The following is a 21,573-nucleotide window of genomic DNA, read 5'->3' on the forward strand; positions in this document are numbered from 1 at the left end:
TCATTCGTTTGTCTTGGACTATACGCATTCATTCGTTTATGCTGGTATAGCCGTTCACTCTTTTATTTCCACATTCTCTACAATAATGCAGCAACCTTGGAAGTTGCGCGTACTTGCGCTATGTCTTGCGACGTCGCTGTCGGGTGTTTCTGCGCAGGACTTTTCTACAACGACAGGTACTGAGACCTCAACGGACTTGGGATTCGTGGAGCCTTCAACCGAGGTTGCTCTACCTGAGACAACTTCTTCAGAGGCGTTCATTGACCAATCTCCCTCGTCTGCTACCTCTGAAGCGCAAGTGGAGGTTCCTACTACTTCTGTGGATGAGGAGACAACTCAGATCAATGTTGTTCCTGCTTCAAGCAATGAGAGCAGTCAGGCTGTAGAGCCTACAACAAACATTGGTCCTCCAGCTGGAACGACAGAGTCTACTGGTGCTGGTGTTGAGACATCTTCTCACCCCGAGCAGTTGCCTGATACTGCAACCACCGACAACAACATCCCCATTAACACCGCCACTGGCCATCCAGTGTTTCCTAATCCCAACACCCAAAAGACTGAGCCTGGGACACAGCCCACTGACGCTGCTTCTGTGGATCAGACCTCAACAGAACTTACTGGTGCTCCTTCTGAGGCCACTACCGTCGCCACCGATGCCCAGCCCCCTATTGTCTCTACTGAGTCAGCTGAGGCCGTCGAGCCTACAACCGAGACTGCTGAGCCTACAAGCCAGGCCGCTGAGCCTACCACTCAACTCCCTCTCCCCGAGGCCACCACTGAGACCTCTGCGGCTGCTCAACTTACAACTGAAAAGGCCCCTGAGGTGTCAACTGGCTCTGCTGCTGCTCCCGTCATCGAGTCTACTACCGAGGTGAAGGCCCCTGAGGTTTCCACTTCTGACGAGGCTCAAGCGCCTGTCGAGTCCACCACCGACAAGGCTGAGCCTACGACTGAAGAGAAGCCGGAACCCGAGCCTACCACAGATTCCAAGGACGCTGAGAAGCCTACCACCCAGGCTCCTGGTCCCAAGCCCACGACTGAGGATGCTGGCTCAAACGAGCCAACCACCAAGAACGAACCTGGCCAGACCGGTGCTCCTAACGAGCCTGAGAAGACCACTGCCCCTCCGAACCCTACCACCACCGAGGACGGCATCGTCACTGGTTCCAACGGCGCTGTAGTGACTTATGTCCCTGAGCAGGACAAGGACTTCTCTGACTTTACTGGTACCACCACCACCACTGACGATGGTGGTGCTGCTATCGTGATCTTCCCTGGTGGTTGGTTCTGGAAGCCCTCAGGTAACCTCCCCGCTGGCATCCTGCCTCCTCCTCCTGGCACCAACCCTGCTGGAGCTGGCAGTGGTACTCCTGGTGGCGGTGGCGAGGGAGAAGGTGAGGACGACAAGAACGAGACGAAGAAGGAGGATGACGAGCAGTCCACGAAGGAGGAGGAGAAGTCAACTGCTGAGCCCTCCACTGCCGAGACTACTGCTAAGACTACTGAGGCTACCACTACTACTGAGGCTTGCGCCGCCGTTGAGGTCGAGGACTGTACCAGGACCATCTCTTACTACACCACTGATGGAACCGTCACTCACACTGAGTTTGGTGACTGTCCTACCGTCGCCAGCTGCGCAACTGGTACCCAAGCCACCTCCACCGAGACCGTGTCTGCTGAGGCGGAAGAAGGTGAGGAGCTCGAATTCGAAGAGCTGGAGAGCGATATTCCTGATGACTTTGACTCTGAGCCTGACGAGGAGACCGTCGAAGCCCTTGAGGATGCTTTGGATGAGGGCCTTGGTGCTGGAGCGACCACCACTGAGGAGCCTATCGCTTCGTCTACTGGTACTGACACCACTGGCGAGGCTACTTCCACCGAAGCTGGGACTACCAGTGATACCAAGATTGAGGAGACTTCTTCAGAGGCTACGACTGAGCGAACCACTACTATCCCCAGCACTCTCATCACCACTACCCGCAACACCGAGTCCTCCAACGAGTCTTCCGATACGACTACTGATGGCACTACAACCCAGCTCACCTCCTCTGACATGATCACCTCCACCACTGCCACAACCACGATGCGCACTTACTACCCCTGCGTTCCCCACGGCGGCCCTCGCGTCGAGACTCCCTACTGTAACTGCGAGACAACCAGCGACGGCGAACAATACGTCGTCACAGCGCCCATGATCTCAGGTCAGTGCGCAGACTACACCGAGTTCCCCATGAGCTTGTACACCACTCCTCCCCCTGCGCCTGAGCCCACTGTCTTCAAGGAGCCCTTTACTCGCACCGACGCTGGTACTGTTCTCGTTTACGAGTCTTACTCGCTTAGCTACTTCGCCGTCAACACCATCAAAGTCACTGCCACTGTCGGTCTCGGCGAAGCATCTACTGTGTCAACACCTCTCCCCATCGCTACGAACTGGAACGGCGATGGATCGAGTATCTGCAGCAGTGGTGATAAGAATGTTCGCAACGCTGTCGCTGGTGCTTGCGAAGCTGCATTGAATAAGTTTGAGGATGATACTTTGTATACTGACTATGTTTCGCGATATGAGCGCATGGGAAGTATTCTCAAGGTGCTCACGTTTGGAAAGGCTGGTTGCACGGTGCAGTTCTCTTGTGATGACTATGGTATTGGAATGAAGGGCAAGGATATCAAGGATCTGTAAGTTGACATGATTCACCCATGAAAGATATATGCTAACTTTGTGATAGCCGCCGACAGCAAGATGGTTTGACACGTTGTGGCAACATTGACTTGTCCAACTCGTGCAAGATTCACATTGACTACTGTACTGAGTGTCACCATGATGGCTAGGAAGATATATACTATATAATTGTATGAATAGAAAGATTTATCTCCTTGTGACTCGTTAAGCAGACAACTCGACCCCCGAAGCTATTAAGGCGACGCGTCAAGACAGTTTATAATTGTCCACTCCTAGGTCAGTAGAGTGAAGAAACTGCCCCGGAGACTTGGCAGATCGAGAGTTGCTGAATTACCACCACGAGCATTACACATTATGCTGCACAGAACTGAATATCTCCCAATCCTGAGGGATTGACCTTGGCCTGACAATGAATCATCATTAGGGAGTGGGGACAGGTAGATTTATGGTCTTGTTTCTTAGAGAGGACGACACAAAGCGTTGGTGATTTATTATCGAGTGGTATGCCATGCCTTATTGGGTTATATTTGCAATGGCTTATTTACCAACCCTATTATGCATTCAATAGAAGTTTGAAGTATTCAATCTCGATACTGATTATATTATAGATACTTTTACCTATGCTATTCTCAAAATGCTCACCGAACCATTAACTTGATCCACTGCCTTATGACTTATTGAAGGCCCTACAGGCTATTGCGTTCTTGCATGCCTATTGGTCTGTTCCTGGAATCTTGTACAACCAACAGCCGCCGGCTTGGGCACTCATGCATATGGAGCAATTAACCGAGGCTTATGCGTTCACTCGCACTTATGCTGACGAAGACCTGGTTTAGCAGGGAGCCTGCATTATTACAATTAGGCACCAATGCTGCCATGACCAGGGGTTTGAAAATGAGGCTGCGATTACGGAGAGAATTCATGAAGACTAGCATATTATCTCTCTAGCATTCTAAAGTTAAAGGTACTACTACTCTATTCAAAACTGTTTATTTACATTGCTACTCCTAGACACATTCAATCGCTCCAAAGCAACTTTTGTATGATGTCCGAGATAACGGAAATCCATTTCACGCATAATGACTATACTGTGGCCTGGATTTGTGCTTTACCAACGGAGCAGACAGCAGCGATCCTGATGCTTGACAAAGAGCACTCTAGCCTGCCAAGCCAGTGCGAAGACCCGAATACCTACACCCTTGGTTCTGTTGGAAACCACAACGTGGTCATCGCGTGCCTGCCCCTTGGGCAGACAGGTAACGATCCAGCAGCTTCCGTCGTGATGGCGCTGATGATGTCATTCCCTGCCGTTCGATTTGGCCTAATGGTCGGTATCGGTGGTGGGGGCCTGTCATCTAAGGTTCGCCTTGGAGACGTGGTTGTCAGTAAACCAGTGGATGACTTACCTGGTGTTATCCAGTGGGACAAGGGCAGGGCTGAACAGAGCGGAAGTTTCCGGAGAACCGGCTCCCTAAACAACCCGCCGCGGGTGCTGTTAACGGCTTTGACGAAGCTTATAAGCCACCATGATAGAAATGGTAATGGAATACAACTTGCCCTGGAAAATGTGAGGGCCACAAATCCGAAACTCAGCAAAAGTTACACGGGTCGCGATGGTCTCAAGGATATCAAGTTTGATGTGGACTATCCACATCAAGAACGCCCAGCAGATGATAGCGCCTCTGAATTGACTGATGAAGAGGAAGATGCTTGTCGATTCTGTGATAAATCCAGAGCCGTCGAGAAAAAGCCCCGGGAGACAAAAATACACTATGGACTAATTGCTTCAGGAAATAAAGTCGTCAAAGACTCGGTTTTACGCAATAGCTTCAGAAAGGAATTTGGCAACAAGCTTCTGTGTTTTGAGATGGAGGCCGCAGGGATTATGAATAGCTTGCCTTGCCTCGTAATTCGGGGTATATGCGACTATGCAGACTCTCATAAATCAGATGGCTGGCAAAAGTATGCTGCAATGGTAGCTGCGATATTCGCAAAAGAACTTCTGCTAGTAGTACATGCTGAGGAGGTCAAACAAATGAAAGATGTCAAAGGTAAGCTTACCTATGAGCCCATGATCATTCCCACTTAAACCTAGTATATGCAAATTAAATTCAAGGTGTTTATTTGCAATAAAAACTAATCATTTATAGATTTACAAAAGACTATGGAAACAACGCAGCGTACAGTCCTTGAAGATAAATATCAAAAGATCCTTTCTTGGCTTCGTGAAGATGATCAAGGAAACCGCCTAAGTCAACATTTAGGGCAGAGGCAGGCGGGTACTGGACAGTGGCTCCTAGTATCACCTGAGTTCAACCAATGGCTAAAATACAAGCCGCAGATGCTTTTCTGCCGGGGGGCGCCAGGAGTTGGAAAAACAATTATAGCGTCTGTTGTGGTTGAGGAACTCACCAAACGTTACCAAGGGAATAATGAAATCGGAATTGCTTATGTGTTTTGTGAGTTCACAAACAACGAAGAACATCCCATCGAACCGATTCTGAGAGCTTTCATCAAGCAGCTGTCGCAAATTGGTCTGCCCTTTCCGGCAGCTGTTGAGAGTCTCTATCATCGGACTTTCTCACTTGGCAGGGTGCCAACAGTTGATGACCTTCTTGACACTTTGGTGTCTCTCTTAAATCTATACTCAAAGGTCTACATCATCATCGATGCCCTGGACGAGTTCTCGGTATCTGGAGGTCGTCGAACAAAGTTTATGAAAATCATTAACGACCTAAGGAATCAGCCGCGGCTGAACTTTCTTGTTACATCTAGATATATACCGGAAATCAGCGACAGCTTTTCGGATTACGTCGACTTGGCAGTCGAAACCGGCGATGAAGATATAGAGAAGTACCTCAATGGCTATCTTCCAAATCTCGATGGTGTTGTCGGCACAGACAAGGAATTGCAAAAAGAGGCAAAGTGTGCGATTATTAAGGCGGCAAGCGGAATGTATGAAAGACAACACTCTAAAAACAGGCCAAGCTAACAATTTCTCCAAGGTTTCTTCTCGCCAAGCTACAAGCAGAACAGCTAGGGGGCATGATAAATCCTAAACTCGCAAGGAGCAAATTCGAGCAATTCTGTCTCTCACCTGGATCATACGAAGAAGCCTATAAAGGCGCATTAGACAGAATCCGGGGTCAATCTGACCAACTCGCTGAGCTTGCAATACGAACTCTGTCATGGGTCACACATATGGAGAGATCGATCTCAATTCAAGAACTACAGATCGCTCTCGCTGTAGAAAAAGGCAACATGAACATCGACCCACACAACTTTACATCTGCCAAACTTATCATCACGTCTTGTGCAGGACTGATTATGCTAGACAACAGAAAATATGTTCAAATTGCTCACTATACTGCCCAAGAGTTTTTAAGGGGAGGCGGAGGCATTCGGCTTGGTTCACCACACCGAGAAATTGCGACGTCGTGTATCGCGTCACTTTGCTCCAACTACATTTGTATGTGTATGTTGTCATCATCGAAATTTTGCGTATCTCACAAGATTCCGAATGGTGTTATTGAGGAGGACTTCAAAAGTTGTGGAGTCGGAGATACGCCATTGTGTTCATTTTCTCGCTACGTCCGGTACCAATGGGTTCATCACGCAAGAAAGGCCTACACTGAAGTCAAGGAGCTGATTCTGGAAATTATCAAAGACGAGCAGAATTTTCACAAGCTCGCACGATATCTTAGAGACTATAGAGATTGGAGGACCCCTAAACTCTCAGCACTTCATCTAGCAGTGCATTGGAACTTCCCAGAACTCGTGAGCGATCTGATAAAGCTTGGGCATAATCCAGCATCGAAAGATGCCTATGGACGAACTCCGTTATCATGGGCAGCTGGAAAAGGGCTTGAGAATTTGGTTGTGATATTGCTTGCTGCCGACAGCACAGTCGCTAATGCAAGAAGTGAGGTTTTATGGGGAGAATGGGTATATGATTCTGGAAGAGACTACTGGGACATGGACCGTTACAGAGACCGTTACAGAGGCCCGAAGGGTTACAATGCCCTTAAATGGCAGAGAGATGTCAGCAAGCGTGGTGCGACGCCTCTGTGGTATGCCGCTTACGACGGCCATAGTGGCGTGGTCAGGAAGCTGCTCGCTGAACCTTCCGTTGACCCCAACCTAGCTGATGAAGCGTGGGGGGTAACTCCATTTCTGGCTGCTACAGCGTTAGGTCATGTTGGCGTGGTCAAGGCATTCATCGAGCACGACGGGGGGTCGCCCATGGAGGTCCGCGCAGCTAATATTATAGCTCCGCATGCAGCTGTGATATTCTGGCACCACAGGGTCCTCTCGCTCCTTCTGACCGAAGGCTGGGATCCGAACTCTCGCGATCCTGATGGGGAAACGCCTTTAAGGCTGGCCATACAGTTGAGTAACAACAAAGCAGTGAAGCTGTTGATGAATCAACCGGGCATTGAGAACGATGCTACAGGGAGAGATGGCATGCAGGCTTTTCATGGGGCTATGCATTCGAAAACTGGGGATTTTATTGAACCATCTTTGCCAAAACGGGCAATTTCTTGGCAAGTGTCCAATAGTTGGTTTGAAATTCATCTTTCATATTGGCAATGAGATTTCTCAAAGACATAGGTCGCGGGAGATTCTTTACAGATTGCGAGGCCATGTCCGAAACCCCACTGTTGTTGACCGCATTGAGGGGAGACGTGGATGCAGTGAGCCGGTTGCTTGATATTGGAACCGAACTAAAGGAAATGGATAGCAGTGGATCAACCGCTCTATCTCTGTCTTCATCAGAGGGGCATAATGGGGTAGTAGAGCTGCTTTTGAGGAGAGGGGCTGACCCAAACTTGAAAAATGCGTATGATAAGACCCCTCTGATATTAGCCGCTATGGGTGGCTATCGAGAAGTCGTGCAGACTCTGCTGCACTACGGCGCAGATAAAGATTGGGTAGATGAGGTAGGAGGCACAGCACGATCCTATGCTTGCATAAGGGGTGATACAATCATTACTGAGATTTTATCCAGAAGGAGGTTTAGGGAATCTGATGAAAGGAGAATGGCTTATGCACTTAAGCTCCATGCAAAAACTTTAGCTAGGTTGGGAAATTCGTAAATAATTCAAATAGGAATTGACTTTGCTAGTAATACTATAATAAGAAAAGCCATAGGAATAAGCCGGCTGTTCTCAATATCGTGATATCCCCTAGTGTCACTGCGCAAAAGATTAAATTCACCTTCTCACAATCTGGCAAGTAGAGCAAACCTAGAAGATTCCTATCTCGTGACATACGACTTAATTTGGAATATATCAAGACGCATGATATCTGACGTCTTGGTGTGCTACTACTGGAGATAGGCTTATGGCAAGCACGTAACGATGCGTTATAACGGCTGGACCTGGAAAAGTCGACTAGTTGGGTGGATGATCTTTTGAAGGTTGTGACAACACTGGCTTGTGGGGTTGGCCAGAGATATCAATGGATGGTGGCATGGTGTCTCGTTTTAGATGGCAAGACTATTGTAACAGAGTATAATCTCGTTCATCATGTCTTGAAACCATTAGAAGAAATTGTATATAGTATATCATGACAATTTATTTTCTTATATCAATTGCCAATGTTAGCCAAAGGTGTCAGGTGTCTTGTCTTTCAGGTTCTCAGGTTTTATTCTGCTTATACTTATTGAATGAGATTTATATAATTTCTAACGGGACCCAATTGTTGTCAGGATGAATGGCCTCCCCGTGCATAATACCATGAACATAAGTCTCGCCGATCAAACTGTACTGTTGACCCTTACTTCGCAAAACCAGCGGCGTGGGACATCCAGACACAACCCAGATCTCATCACCCACCATCGTAGATTCGAAAACACAAGCAAGATGAGCGCCTTCCGTCATCGCTGGCCGCCTGCCGAATAGAGTAGTGCTCAACAGGGAAAACATAAACACCAAGTTCTTTTTCTTTGATTCCATCCAAGCCATTCGTTGTTCCTGCGCCCATAGTGTATCGTCCCTGGTTACAGGTAGGAAGCCAAAGCCAGTACAGAACGAGGCTAGGTACCTCCTTGTGGGGAAGGGACTCTGTTTCGGATGTTTGGCTTCCAATGTATCCATGGCCTTCAGAGTCTGTAGAAAGGCCTTGACAGCATCGGTTCCCCCGGATTGGAACTCATCGCTGATTCTTTTGGCCATCATCATGAGTACCATATCTTGAAAATGCTTGGTCGTGGGAAGTCTGGCTGGGCGGTCGGATAAGTCCTGATCAAACACCAATGTTCGCCAGAATGCCTCCGCGAAGGGCTGGTTCGTGAAGGGGTATGTCTCTTCTGCGTCGACTAGCATCGAAGCGCACTGAGCGAAGTCACCACCGGAAACCATCGGTTTCAAAGACTCACCCATGGCTTTGACGCGGCCCAGAAGAAAGCCGCGAGCATGCAGGACCTTGTCTTCTGAATGGAAGTCGACACCATAGCTGGCTGTGTCTATAGATCTCGACGCATCGAACTTACCCAGAGACTTGAAGTTTGGTCCAGCCATTGGGTTCAACGCCATTCTCGGGGGATAATCTGGGACCCAGGATGGTAAGCCTGTGGTCTCACGTAGAGCTGGGTCCTTGACAACACCCAGAAGAGCCAAACTCCCAGTCGCCTCCAGAATCTCCGTCGCCGCATTGTAGAGCACAGTGGCTGTATCGAGATGATAATTCGGTTGGAGCCTGTGGGGAATGCTGTCGAGACCGTGAATGCTGACAACGTGACTGATTATACCAGCCAGTCCGTATATAGTATCGCGACGGTCTCCGCAGTCGAAACCGACCAGCCACATAAGCAGCTTGAGAAGAACAACACCGACTATACTCTCCTTTCTTGGACCGGCAGCCACAGTATTCTCGACAATACCAGCTGTAAAGTCGACCAAAGGCAAAACATCCCTCCACTCACTGCGATCGCCTTTACACCATTCACGGACTACTTGAGTCCTCCCAGTCTGCATGAGGTGCATATCTTCCAACAAACGCATGTCTTTTCCACCCGCGACCAGTAGGTTGCCGACTGCCACAAGCAGACCACTCAGGTGCAAGAATAATGCTGTAGACCCGATTTTGTCAAACGGGATGCTCATTTCATTACATATGATATCGATCTGTCCAGCTAGGGCCACTTCTTGAATCACCCATTGTCTCGCAAACCAGCGGCAACTGAAGAGGGTAACTAGGGCATCCGCCTGGTCAAAGCTCAACGGATCAAGTCCATAGGTCTCTTTCATTTCTTCCAGGTGATGGGCGTGGGGATACTTCTGCTCCCGAACGATGGCTTTGCAAGCTGTGGAGGCGACGCAGGCTATGCGTTCTGCAACTTGGAGCCCTAGCTCAAGCTTGGCGAAGGGTTTTCCCAGCCAGACAACCACACGACTAGCGCCTCCGAAGATTTGGTCCATGATGCCCACTTGGAGTTTGCGCTCCTGTAAGTCATTTTGGTTGATGCAGAGGGCGTCAATCCAGAATAGCATCTGAGGATAAGAATGGTGGAGCTGGAAGAGAGCATCGTAAAGATTAGGCTTGACAGCAAACTTGGACCCGTTGAGGAGAATGTAGCGCACATCCGTGTCCGCGTAGTATACGGGATCACCCATATTGGGGGGGTTCCATGTATAGGAGAGTGCATAGTATTCTGGTCTGGTAGGACTGGAAATGGCATGTTCGTCGAGGGTAAGAGAAGGTTGCTGATTGGAGTCAATGGCAACAGAGACGAGACGGAAGGAATCAGTGCCAATAGAGTAAGGATACATCTTGGGCTGTTAATATCTTTGATGCATCAACGGTAACTACCGGCAACCCTCTTATGACAAACTGTGAAAGAAACACGAAGGGAAGTTGTGAATACCTTAATGCGAGCTTGCAAAGAGGGGTACTGCATTGTCAGCCGCACTGCGATTCTGACTCTGGCTATTGGCCCCGGAACTTCCCGTAGCGATTATTCAATGTTGGACACGCCCGCCTGTTTGGCTGTCTATATGACTGCAAGCTGCTATGTGCACTACAGTCTTCTTCTATTACCATCAATATGAGCTTAAACTAAGGGGTTCATGAGTTTATTTAAATAAAAGGAATTTACCTAGCGGAGTCGTAAAAGGAGTGAAGTCACGGAATTCGCCGGTGGTGTGCGCTAACAGATAGCGGCTGAAATTCAGCACAGATCATATACCTCAATCGCCAATCTCTCCTTACTACATAACGACTGTTATAGCTTTGCATCTTTAATTCTCAGAAGGCTCTTATTTGAACTCGTTATACTTTAATTAAATTTTCGGCCGTTTGAGCGTCTTTAAAGCACCTATCTGGAGATATGCTCTGGCTTTGGATAAGCTCAACCCGAGGTCCTTGGTACTGCTGTTTTGCAAACATGAACCAATTCACTACCGAGAACAGCAATAGAACCAACAGAACGACACTGGCATAGTCTTTTCTCTTATTAGTATACTGTCCAAAAGGGTATTAAGTGCCACGAGGGGACTTACTCATGGACAAAGCTGATACGGGGAGGGAGCTGGGGAACACAAAGAACACAAGTTCGATAACAGCCGCAATAATAGTTCCAAAGTTGCAAATCCATCCAACAGGATCCGGAACTCGAAAACCACGGCATTGAGGAAGAAAGGTCGAGCTGCGCTTCTGGTAGATAAGTAGGGCAGCCGGTAAAGCAAATGAAATCATTTGCAAGAGGAGGAATGAGCCAACAAGAGCATTGAAGGCTGCAGTCGACGCCAAAAACAAGCACCCACAAAAGAGCACCAGCACGGTGTTAAGGATAAGTGCGTTGGAAGGGATCTCCCTGAGCTTTGGTGAGAGTTGAGAGAGGTGGTTTGAGAGGTAGAGTCCACGGTCTTTGGCGAATGCCCATATCAGGCGAGATGTCGTTTGCTGGATGGCGATGAGTACAAAGATAACGATGACCGTCAGCGAAACGAGAAAAGTCACTCCAGCAGCATCTGATCGCGTTGCGGTACGCCAAAGCTCAAAAATGGGCATTCTGTTCAGGTCAGTCATGAATCTCCACGGCTCATAGGTATGCTTACGTAGCCGTAAGGAGGCCTTCCACATCAGAGACACAGTACGCCATGGAGACAGCGAATGTGAACGCTGTGAGAAAGCCAATGCCTATTGTTGCCATGAGAGCGCGCGGGACCGTCTGCGACGCATTCAAGGTCTCCTCAGCAAGATGCAGGGCAGCGTCAAGACCGCCGTACATGTAACAGGGCGTCACCAAGCTGGTCATAAATGCAACGCCATCATTCCAACCAGTCGTGGTATCGAAGTTTGTCCACACCCACTCTGAAGATTGTTTTTTGCTTCGAGATAAGCATGTTATGCATGTGACGAAGAAAGTTGTCAGAGTAAGGACAACTGCATGGCTCTGTTAGAACGGGGATACATAGTTGACGAGCGCCGACTTACAAGCACAATCGTGGATCCAGTTTGTACGCTTCAGAAGAAACAAGTTATAAAAGAGTGAAAACAAGTTCAGTCCCTGATAGATGAGAAACAAATGCCATCGCTCCGGTTCATAGCCGTTAAAGAACTGAGGAAAGGAAACGAGCAACTGACTCCCAATAAGGGCCACGCTCGCAGCATTAATAGTCCATGACAGCGTTGATATCATACCGCAGACATACGAAAACTGGCGGTTGTACCTTTCAGGAGCCAAGATGCTGGTGAAATGATACTGGCCTCCAGCAGTTGGGTATACACTGGCTAATTCGGCGAGCGTCACAGCAGCACAAGCATAAAAGGCGCATGAGACGAACGTCCCGTAGATGAGACTGACTGTACCGCCGGCTGCGAGAGCGGTGGATAAACTTGCTGCAACGGCGACCCAACTGTTGGGGATGTTGAAACCGATTGCGATTATGCGGAGAGGGCCGATGTCGCGGCGAACTGGAGACATATCAGCTTTAGAGACATGTTTCGATGATCCTAGTTTGTGATTGTCTGCGTGTATGTGTTAGGGACTGCTAGGTGAAGGTTAAGTTGAATTTATCGCTCGATCTCAACCACTTACTATTTGTCATGTTGTAAGAAGTAATGCGAAAACCTTGTGTCGATAAGTCAAATAATAGAGTTTCTAACCTTCTTGTCAATTGAATTGAAGTTCTCTCATCATTGCCAGGAACAATGAGACGTTTTATCAATCGATGTTTCCTCTTTTTTAGTAGTAACGTATTTCACTGATATCTACCCAGAGATATGGGCGTCATCAAGCCAAAGACATCCAATTTTGCGCTTATGGACTTTCATTTGGCTGGCTCTCAAAAAGACGCGCTTATCTAACCTTGGTCTTATTGTGACTTGGATCAGTTGAGTGCGATTCCTTCTAGATACAAGGAGCCAGAACCACGATGGTTTTCGACGAAGAGATAGCAAACCAATCAAGCGCCTGATGATAGCTATTCACGTGTAGCCTAACTGGCACTAATAAGCCAGAGGAGGCGCTGAAATGGTTTGATTACACTGATACGCGCTTATCTTGCTCTGGATCAGTGGAAGCTGATAAGCAATTCCCACGCCAATGTCAGCCACCAATCCTCATTTGGGAAGCTTAAAAAGACCAAAAAGACGCGCTTATCTCCAGATAAGACGATAGCCCCGCAGCAAGTAACCGGCAAAGGTTTGGCTGCCATAGTTTGCGGTTTGCGAGCTGTCCAAGTGAGAGATTCGACATCTATGACTTGGAGTTGTACGATCAGAGGACCATGATACAGCATGATAGATCAGTATGATTTCTGTACTCTTCACATATAAAAAGGTCGTCAGGATCACTTGTTTCGCCGGTAGTAACAGAACTATTACACCAAGACTCAATAGAAACCATTTCATATTACTCCAAAGTAATTCTAGTCCATCATGACCCCTTCTATCAGCGAAGACCTTTCAACTCGAGTGGGCTGCGTCCCTGTTTCAAAGTACGGTGATGACCGATCTCGTCCCGTCCCAATAGTCAAAATCTTCGACATTGTGACCGCCGACTCTGCCGCTGTTACCCAAACCATTATCGAGGCTGGTGGCTGTGTTATTCGGAACGCTGTTTCTGCAGAGGACCTCGCTGTGATAGAGACAGATACCAGGAAGTTCATACAAACAGACGGAGAATGGACTGGAGAGTTCTTCCCCAAAGAGACAAAGCGAGTGATGGGACTGGCTGGCAAGTCAGCCATCTATATGAAGACTATTGCCATGAATCGTCTTGCTCGAGCAGTCGCAAACAATCTTCTTACATCCACGCATAGCTGTTGGATTGGATCTGAGTGGAAGACTTTCGTTAGCAAGCCTCAGCTGAACAACACGGTCATCTTCAGCATTGCTCCGGGAGCCAGAGATCAGGACCTTCATAGGGATGACATGATCCACCATCATGCCGTCAAGCGCCGCACGGCATCCGAGTACAAGATCGGTGATGATACAGGACTTGGCTTTTTTGTTGCTGGAAAAAAGACGACTCGCGCCAATGGTGCGACCCGCTTTATCCCTGGTTCTCACCTATGGGACCCTGCGACGCCCCCCGACGAAAAGCTATCATTCTACGCTGAACTTCAACCGGGAGATGCGTTCTTGTTTCTCTCAAGTTGTTATCATGGAGGATCAGCCAACACCACCACTGATGAGGAAAGGCTGATGTACAGCTGCTTCTATACCAAGAGCTTCTTGAGGCAGGAAGAGAATCAGTACATTGTTGCACCGGCTCAAAAGATGCTGGAGACCTATGATGATGAGACGTTGGAGCTTATGGGCTACGGGCTGAGTCCTCCGTTCCTGGGATGGGTTGATGCTATGCATCCGCTGGACTACTTGAGAGGAGAGAAGTCATTCCGCGACTTGTACTAAGTCAATTTACACAGATCAATCAGTAGCCAGGATTAGGTGGTCAGATTAAGAGGGTGCTTATAAGGCATTAGATAGACTGGTTTTAAACATCACCCTACACACATGGTAATCCCGCATTCCTTCAAGACCTTCTCCAACCCGTAAGACCCATAATAACATTCATTCAAAGCCATCTTTTCCCAAAGGAGCTGGAGTGAATGCAACGTATTATCAACAGCCCTCATGTCAAAGGTCGAGTTCAATATGATGTCTGAGAGTTGATCTCGCTGTTTCAGGCACCTCATGTGTGACCCAGCTGTCAGTATCGGCCACATAACGGTCGTCCAAGATGGAGACTCATATGACATCTTAGCAAAGACCTCTAAGAAGCGACCGAGGCAAGGTTCAATTGCCGCATAAAGCTCCAAGGTGGGTGTATCAGGCCCTTGGAAGGAGGACTCTAGAAAGATAAGACAGGCTTCACGATATAGCTGGCCTGCATATTCAAAGTCCTTGGGGAAATACCCCTGCATTGGTCGCCAGGCTTTTAGCTCTCCAAGGATTGATTCATATTGCTGGTAGGATGTCTGTGAAGGTGCGATCCCCTCTTTGATCCGTAACTTGGCCAGGTCGCATATCATAGGAATTGTTTCATACACAAGGTGAGAGCAGCCAAAAAGGCATCCGTAGAAATTTGACCCTTTATTCAGAAGTCCCAGTGAGGGCAGCGATAAGGTTTGATTCATCTCAGGATCGAAGCGAGCAGAGCGCAATGTTATGTTCGAGACAGTGGCGAGGTACGCGTATTGCTCTGCCAAGAATCCAAACAAGCTCGGATCATGGTCTTTGAGGTTTCGTTTGACTGTCTGAAACATGAACTTGCTCGCTTCTAGATGGTGATACAATGCACCGCGAGTGTTGACATCGATGGTCTGCGACAAGTCAGCATCGTGGTTTTATCATCCCCACAAAGTCAGCTAACCTCGAACCAGCAGAGGGCTAGGGCTGTAGCCAGCAGTGCAATCTGATCGCCTATATGAAGAACCTTCCACCGTGTCACAGCATGTTTCATTGCCCGAAGCACAATCGCGTAATGAGATGCGCATATGTCAGCCATGTCTGGCCTTTTGTAGAGTAAATGAGAAGCGCTGATGGCGAGGATAGTATGTTGCATTATGGTGTTACCAAAAGCAATTTTGAGATTGCAAGAGAGGAACGGATTCTCGGGATATGTTCTTCCAGCCATTCGTCTTGCTGTGACGTGTAGAAAATGTTCGAAGAGATACCGATTCGTGCCCTTGCGGAGTTGGGCGGGCACAATTATCGGGCCTTTGGCGACTGGGAAGATTGCTCGGGAAGATAGTTGCTTGTCGGTATGTGTTGTTGTTTCTCTATAGTCTGGCTGAGGAGTCCCATGATCACGAGTCGCGTCTGTCGACTGAGACTTGGAGCTCAATGGAGCTGCCCATTGACAGATCAGATGGTTTCTATCGCACCCAAGGCAGATCGGTCTAGACTCATCGCACTTCTTTCGTCGTTGTCGACATGGTACACAGCCCGTTTTGCTTCGCAAGCCGGAGCCCCTTGCTCCTGGTCTAGGTCGATAGGTCATTCTAGAAGGAGCCTACGGGCGTGCGCGATGGAGTAAGTGTCCTATAGCCGGCACTGGGTTAGGTAGAGATTCCTTTCAATTCTTGAAGTGTATCAGGGAGCCCCGTCTTATTGTACAAGCCACCTTAAGTGCTGATCCAAAACTGGGCGATAAGGGGAGATAACGGAGTGTGCGGAGAAGGCTCTTTACTTATTACAGCTAGTTAATAATTCTGTTCATTCTCTCTACTAAATATAAGTATAATATATTAAATGACAAGGATATCGGCATTAATATCAAATTAAAAAACGTTTAAAAATCTTTGTTAAAACTTTCTTCGGCGTTTGGTTCATCAAGCGATGGACTCAGAACGAGGCATATGTCGGTCGTTGGTGTTGGTGGCCAGAGCTGGGCCCTGTCCGGATAGCTTCTTTTCGAAAGCTACTGAACGCCTTGACATGAACTACGGAGTACGTCGATGCCCTGTAAAAGGCGGGGTTGCCGTATATAATTGCATTAGCCGGGGCATTCAAGTCGGGCGGTTCAGGATTTAGAACAAGAGCTAGCAAACAAGTTTAGTTAGTTGCAGGCACTAACAGATAGCGGCTTAAGTTCGGAATATCTGAAATACCTCTTTTGAGGCAAGTTATCTACGCCCCAATCTCTCATCTCTTCTTACCTGCTGCAACTGTAGCTTCAGATATACACTACTAAAACATTATTCAAACTGACTTGTCCACTCTCTGAGATACCCTTTCCGCAGAAATGCCTCAGCACCGTCGCCGAGTAGTGTCCTGCCCAACGTGTCGCCGTCTCAAGACGCGGTGTGAAGTACCAAGCGGCTCAGCTGTCTGCAGCCGTTGCAAAGTCTTGAGGTCAGCCGTTCACAACAATTTGACGGTCATATGGATCAACTAAAATGTGCTAAGATACAATGCAGAATACCTTGTGAGCTTCCCTTTGATGCGCATCGCGTCACCCAGACCTCTAAAGGGGCCGAGGGCTCCATCACCAGGAGTCCCCCTCGGCTTGTTCAAGCATGCGGCTGTGAAGAAAGGTATGAGACTCAAACATTTGCTTATGAAATCTTGTCTAATTTCTACTCAGGCTTACTGCGCTTGAGGCTGAAGTGAAAGACCTGCGCTGTGCAGTGCGTGAGCTTAGCAAAAACACAACCTCTCGCGCACCACAAACTGCACCGAGTGAACAGCATATCACGGGCTCGGTCCCCGAAATAGCCGTTGCCTCTCATGCAGGAGCTGAGGATCAAACATCCGCAACTCGTCCTGATCCACCAGTTGCTCCAGTCCATGTAATTCGAAAGATGTACACCTGGATTAATGGTAACCCTGAAACGCCAAAGGACGTCGTCAAGCTACCCGAGTCGATCGCAGCTCAATTAGCTTCAAATAGACTGGGCCTGCGTCTTATTGAAACGTAAGAGTAGTTGCCTGTACGACGAGCTAATTTTGGAACCTGCGCAGTTACATTTAACTAGCTTAAACCTCTGAACCCAGCTAATACATGCGTTAGATCTAAGAAAAGTATCCCACGACTGCATTTCCTACAGGGAACCATTGACAAAGCTCTCAGTGGAGAATATAACCTTCTCTCTGTGACCTGCTTGCTAGCAGGCATGCAAACTAACTTTTTCATCATCAGCAAAGACCTTCATACGTCGCTTTACAGCGTCCTCAAGTCTGAGCTCGCCAAGCTCTCGCTCGAGTCTCCTCTTAAGCTGCCGTCCCTCTACGCGATGCTTCTAACTTGTCTTCTAAACTTGAACCTCGGCTACTCTGATAGTTTTATCGACGCTTGGCTCTTGAGCGGCTCGCTGATCCTTCACCTTATGCTCTCGTTGGATTTTCCTGTTCTGCAGCAAGCGACTCCGTCGTTACTTTATACCGAGGATGATAGGAATCGGATACTGACGTGGAATGCTGCATGCCTCCAACATCTCAAGTATGTCGTTATAGTCATCATCCAATGCACAAGAAGCTACTAACTAGTATGCGAGATTCACAATCGGTGTAGGGAAGCTGTCGGCTGTGCGAATGGACCTGGCGGCACATTATATTGACGTAGTTAAGCACGCAGACGGTTTCAACGAATTGGACAAGGAAGTTGTCGCCGAACTCGAGCTTTTCATATTGCTATATCGAGGCATTGTTGAGGAGCATGTCTCAGCTAATCAACTCCAAAGCAACCTCACACAATGGCATACTACCAATGCAAAGCGTATGTTAATACTGCAACTACTCAGACTTGTGCGTGCATCTAACGAATTGCAGTGCTTAATCTTGATGATAGCCTAGAGTTAAAGTTTGCTCTCTCGACATTCAGCTTACTTGCCAACAGATGGGAGTTGTCCCAACTACAAAAGGAAGACATCAACAACGCCCGCGAGAATGCTATGTATGGCCAGCACATCGAGTCCATACTAGAACACAGCCACCACGTCATACGGCTCTCAAGGGAGATGATTAGGCAGAAAAAAATCATCCACACTTTCGACTTCCTTATGGGCGCTTATGCGCACGTCACGCTGGTCGAGTTCTCGGACCATCTCGAGGACATCGATGAGACGTTTCGTCTAATGGAGGAAGTGCAGAATCTTCGAAAGGATACTTATGTTGTTGAACCGGTCTCTATCTGGGCTATGAACATGATGAGAAAAAGAGTGTTTGATGCGGCACGACCAGAGGTGGACACACAAACACAAATGTTGCCTAGTCTTGATGTTTGGTGGCCGCCTTTTGAAGCTTTAAGTACTAGGATGGAGTATACGTCAACAGAAGTAAGCGATCAAGATCAATAGTAGACTTATTTCGCAATGCGTTATTCTAATTTGGTTACCATTGTGCCCACTCAGATCAGGGGATGGATCGTTCGTGAATTATAAAATTTGAACAAGAGATACTAATTCATTTAGGGACTAATACTAGCTCAATACTTCTCCGTAGCAGACTTCTGAGTGTTGCCCATCTCCTGGTCCCCCGAGGCAGCATCAGACGAGTCAATCACAACATTGACAAAGGTACCATCATGACTCTCCACAAAGTCCTTGGGCTCCTTCCAGCCCGAGACCTTGGGAATATTCTTACTCGGGAAGACTGTGTTGATGAGCCAAAAGCTCCCGAACGCCAACAAGAGTCCGACGGGATAGGCAACGTAGTAGAACCGCTGAATGGCCAATGGGGCGCTGACACCCATTTGGAAGAGGAATCCATAGAAGTTGGGTGCAATGGCAATTAAATAGACCGCGAAGGCTCTGAGATTGAATCCGTGGAAGAAGTGGTAGGTAGAGTCCTTGTGGCCAGAATAAAGCATGGGAATGTCGAATATACCGCGTCTGAGGAGGTAGTAGTCGCAGATGAGAATACCTGTGATGGCGCTGAGGAAGATCTGATACGAGCTGAGGAAGTTGATGAAGACGGCCGCAGATGAAAGCAGGTACCATGGGCAAATGGCGTACGAGATGACTACAAGAGAAACGATTAGTCAGTGGATAGTCAGGCATGATGAAACACGAGCGATACGTACTTGCACAGATAAAGAAGCCACGCTTCACCGTGATGTATTTGGGCATGAGGGCTGCGATGTCGTTTCCGGCGCTGTAAAGATTAAAGGGTCAGCTATAAGTTCCAGGGTCTCTGCAAGACAAAGATTGGGCTAAACTTACGGAATGGAGTTCTCGAAAATAGCGGAGAACACAGTAGAGTAGACATAGGCGAAGGAGATCAATGCACATCCCGCGCGGTTCGCAGAAGTATGGCGATCGCCCTGCATAAGCATGTCAAGAGTTGTAAGCGGGTTCCAGATGACCTCGCCAAAGATACCCTTGCTAGCAGCCGCAATCAAATTGCCAAACACACCAACCAAGAAGTTAGACATAGGGAAGCTGAACACCTGACCAGCAATAACGTCGCTTGGCTTGGAGGCATATCGTTGCAGATCAGATGCATTGGAGATGAAGGTGCCGCAACTAGCGAGTCCCAAAAAGAAGAACTTGAGGATCAACCAGGACTTTTCAGAGCCTTTGACGGTCGACGGTTCAGTCAATGTCTTGCGGACGCTGCCGGACATTGAGAGTGTCCAGGCTACGAAAGCGATGGTGGCGGCGAAGTAGACGGCGACTTTGATGTGGACGAGCTTTCTCATGCGGGGGACGGGGACAAAGAGAAAGGCGCAGTTGATAAGCCTGAGATGGAACAGTGAGGTTAGCAGATACTCTTATGTGGATGATAGGAACATACCAGTAGAGGAAGAAGCAAAGCATCTGTGCCGAGTTGAGGGCGGATTTGGAGCCCATGATGTCGGGGATGTTGGCAATGGAAGGGAAGATGGCGTGAAGAAAGACACTGGAGCGAAAGATGATTAGCTTAGCCTTGGGCCAACTGTTATTAGAGTTCAACTTACTATAGACATTGCGCACCCTGCACAGCATTCACACCATTCCAAACGATCGACATAACAGCACGATTAAACGTCGGCCACAGCGCACCCCAAGTCCCAAAGCTCGCTCGACATGCAACAGGAAAGGGAATTCTGTAGAGGGCACCAGCGCGACCATTCAGCGCCATGAGACAACCAGCGAGCAACTGGCCGCCAAGCGAACATGCCAGAGCCTCCCACATACTCAGGCCAGCAGATTGGCCGGTAGAAGCTGCATAGAGATTGCTTACGTTGGCAGTGGCAGCGAACCAAAAGGCAGAGTATGTTATGGATGTCCAGGTGCGGTCCTTGACAGGCGTAGGGCGGATGGAGTCATTGTCTAGAAAGTTGGCCGGCTCGGATGTTCCGTCTGCGCAGTGTTTTTTCACGAGGAGCCGATCGTGAGCTTTGGAGAGGAGTGAAGCCATGATTTCTCCAGTGTTTCGTTATAACAAAAGGGAACGACTTTGAGCAGTTGTAAATGGAAGACCAGGGTTGATGTTTATAGAATGTAGCATATCAACTTTGGACCAACCACAAACATGGGATCTAGAATTGATAAGGTCGGATCTATACAACCTGATCCTATTGGCGCCGATGCCATGTCCGACGGTCGCCGGTCAGGGTAGTTACACTAGTGACGCTGTTATCTGTGCCCGCAAAAGATAGCCACGCGTATCAGATTGCAGAGCCAGTGCCCGCTCCGTGTAGCCAATACAATCGCGAGTTCTGTGGGGCTCAACTGGGAACCGCAAGCGATAGGGGAACGGGGAACTCCGCCACGGATGGCCCCGTCGGTAGTTATGGGTCCCCATCTCCGACGGTCTCCGTCTTGTGCCTAACCTACAGCTGAGCAAATATTGCGCAGCTTCGACGACTCTAATACATCAAACGCTCGGGTGATATCTTATATCAAGTCGCCAATTCCAGGCCTGTTACTGATAGTAGTCCTCTAAGCATTAATAGCGGAGTTAACAGTAGTGAAGTTCTCTTCGCTGAGTCGAGCTCTTAGCCGTCATTCATCGTT

The 21,573-nt window shown here is 48.3% G+C and overlaps 8 protein-coding genes across 8 annotated transcripts; 4 read left to right on the forward strand and 4 right to left on the reverse strand.

Moving 5' to 3' along the window:
* Positions 1-85: 85 nt before the first annotated feature.
* On the forward strand, positions 86-2,829 carry FMAN_08277 (uncharacterized protein; the record flags this gene model as incomplete). The annotated part of the gene is made up of 2 exons (XM_041821735.1): positions 86-2,676; positions 2,727-2,829. The coding sequence occupies 2 exons, from the start codon at positions 86-88 to the stop codon at positions 2,827-2,829; spliced, it is 2,694 nt and encodes an 897-aa protein (XP_041687485.1).
* Positions 2,830-3,725: 896 nt separating this feature from the next.
* FMAN_08278 (uncharacterized protein) lies at positions 3,726-7,273 on the forward strand (the record flags this gene model as incomplete). Its single annotated transcript, XM_041821736.1, has 3 exons — positions 3,726-4,731; positions 4,831-5,635; positions 5,686-7,273. The coding sequence occupies 3 exons, from the start codon at positions 3,726-3,728 to the stop codon at positions 7,271-7,273; spliced, it is 3,399 nt and encodes a 1,132-aa protein (XP_041687486.1).
* A 1,082-nt stretch (positions 7,274-8,355) lies between these two features.
* FMAN_08279 (uncharacterized protein) lies at positions 8,356-10,452 on the reverse strand (the record flags this gene model as incomplete). The annotated part of the gene is made up of 1 exon (XM_041821737.1): positions 8,356-10,452. The coding sequence occupies one exon, from the start codon at positions 10,450-10,452 to the stop codon at positions 8,356-8,358; it is 2,097 nt and encodes a 698-aa protein (XP_041687487.1).
* A 706-nt stretch (positions 10,453-11,158) lies between these two features.
* Positions 11,159-12,608, reverse strand: FMAN_08280 (uncharacterized protein; the record flags this gene model as incomplete). The annotated part of the gene is made up of 3 exons (XM_041821738.1): positions 11,159-11,693; positions 11,740-12,067; positions 12,119-12,608. The coding sequence occupies 3 exons, from the start codon at positions 12,606-12,608 to the stop codon at positions 11,159-11,161; spliced, it is 1,353 nt and encodes a 450-aa protein (XP_041687488.1).
* A 956-nt stretch (positions 12,609-13,564) lies between these two features.
* FMAN_08281 (uncharacterized protein) lies at positions 13,565-14,542 on the forward strand (the record flags this gene model as incomplete). The annotated part of the gene is made up of 1 exon (XM_041821739.1): positions 13,565-14,542. One exon carries the CDS (start codon positions 13,565-13,567, stop codon positions 14,540-14,542), a length of 978 nt encoding a protein of 325 aa, XP_041687489.1.
* Positions 14,543-14,631: 89 nt separating this feature from the next.
* Positions 14,632-16,133, reverse strand: FMAN_08282 (uncharacterized protein; the record flags this gene model as incomplete). Its single annotated transcript, XM_041821740.1, has 2 exons — positions 14,632-15,453; positions 15,504-16,133. 2 exons carry the CDS (start codon positions 16,131-16,133, stop codon positions 14,632-14,634), a joined length of 1,452 nt encoding a protein of 483 aa, XP_041687490.1.
* Positions 16,134-16,877: 744 nt separating this feature from the next.
* FMAN_08283 (uncharacterized protein) lies at positions 16,878-18,930 on the forward strand (the record flags this gene model as incomplete). Its single annotated transcript, XM_041821741.1, has 6 exons — positions 16,878-16,987; positions 17,053-17,169; positions 17,220-17,549; positions 17,646-18,074; positions 18,130-18,350; positions 18,404-18,930. The coding sequence occupies 6 exons, from the start codon at positions 16,878-16,880 to the stop codon at positions 18,928-18,930; spliced, it is 1,734 nt and encodes a 577-aa protein (XP_041687491.1).
* Positions 18,931-19,058: 128 nt separating this feature from the next.
* On the reverse strand, positions 19,059-20,974 carry FMAN_08284 (uncharacterized protein; the record flags this gene model as incomplete). The annotated part of the gene is made up of 5 exons (XM_041821742.1): positions 19,059-19,594; positions 19,656-19,726; positions 19,795-20,313; positions 20,369-20,473; positions 20,532-20,974. 5 exons carry the CDS (start codon positions 20,972-20,974, stop codon positions 19,059-19,061), a joined length of 1,674 nt encoding a protein of 557 aa, XP_041687492.1.
* Positions 20,975-21,573: the final 599 nt, after the last annotated feature.

Source organism: Fusarium mangiferae, assembly GCF_900044065.1.
Source record: "Fusarium mangiferae strain MRC7560 genome assembly, contig: FMAN_scaffold012, whole genome shotgun sequence".
Lineage (NCBI taxonomy): Eukaryota > Fungi > Ascomycota > Sordariomycetes > Hypocreales > Nectriaceae > Fusarium > Fusarium mangiferae.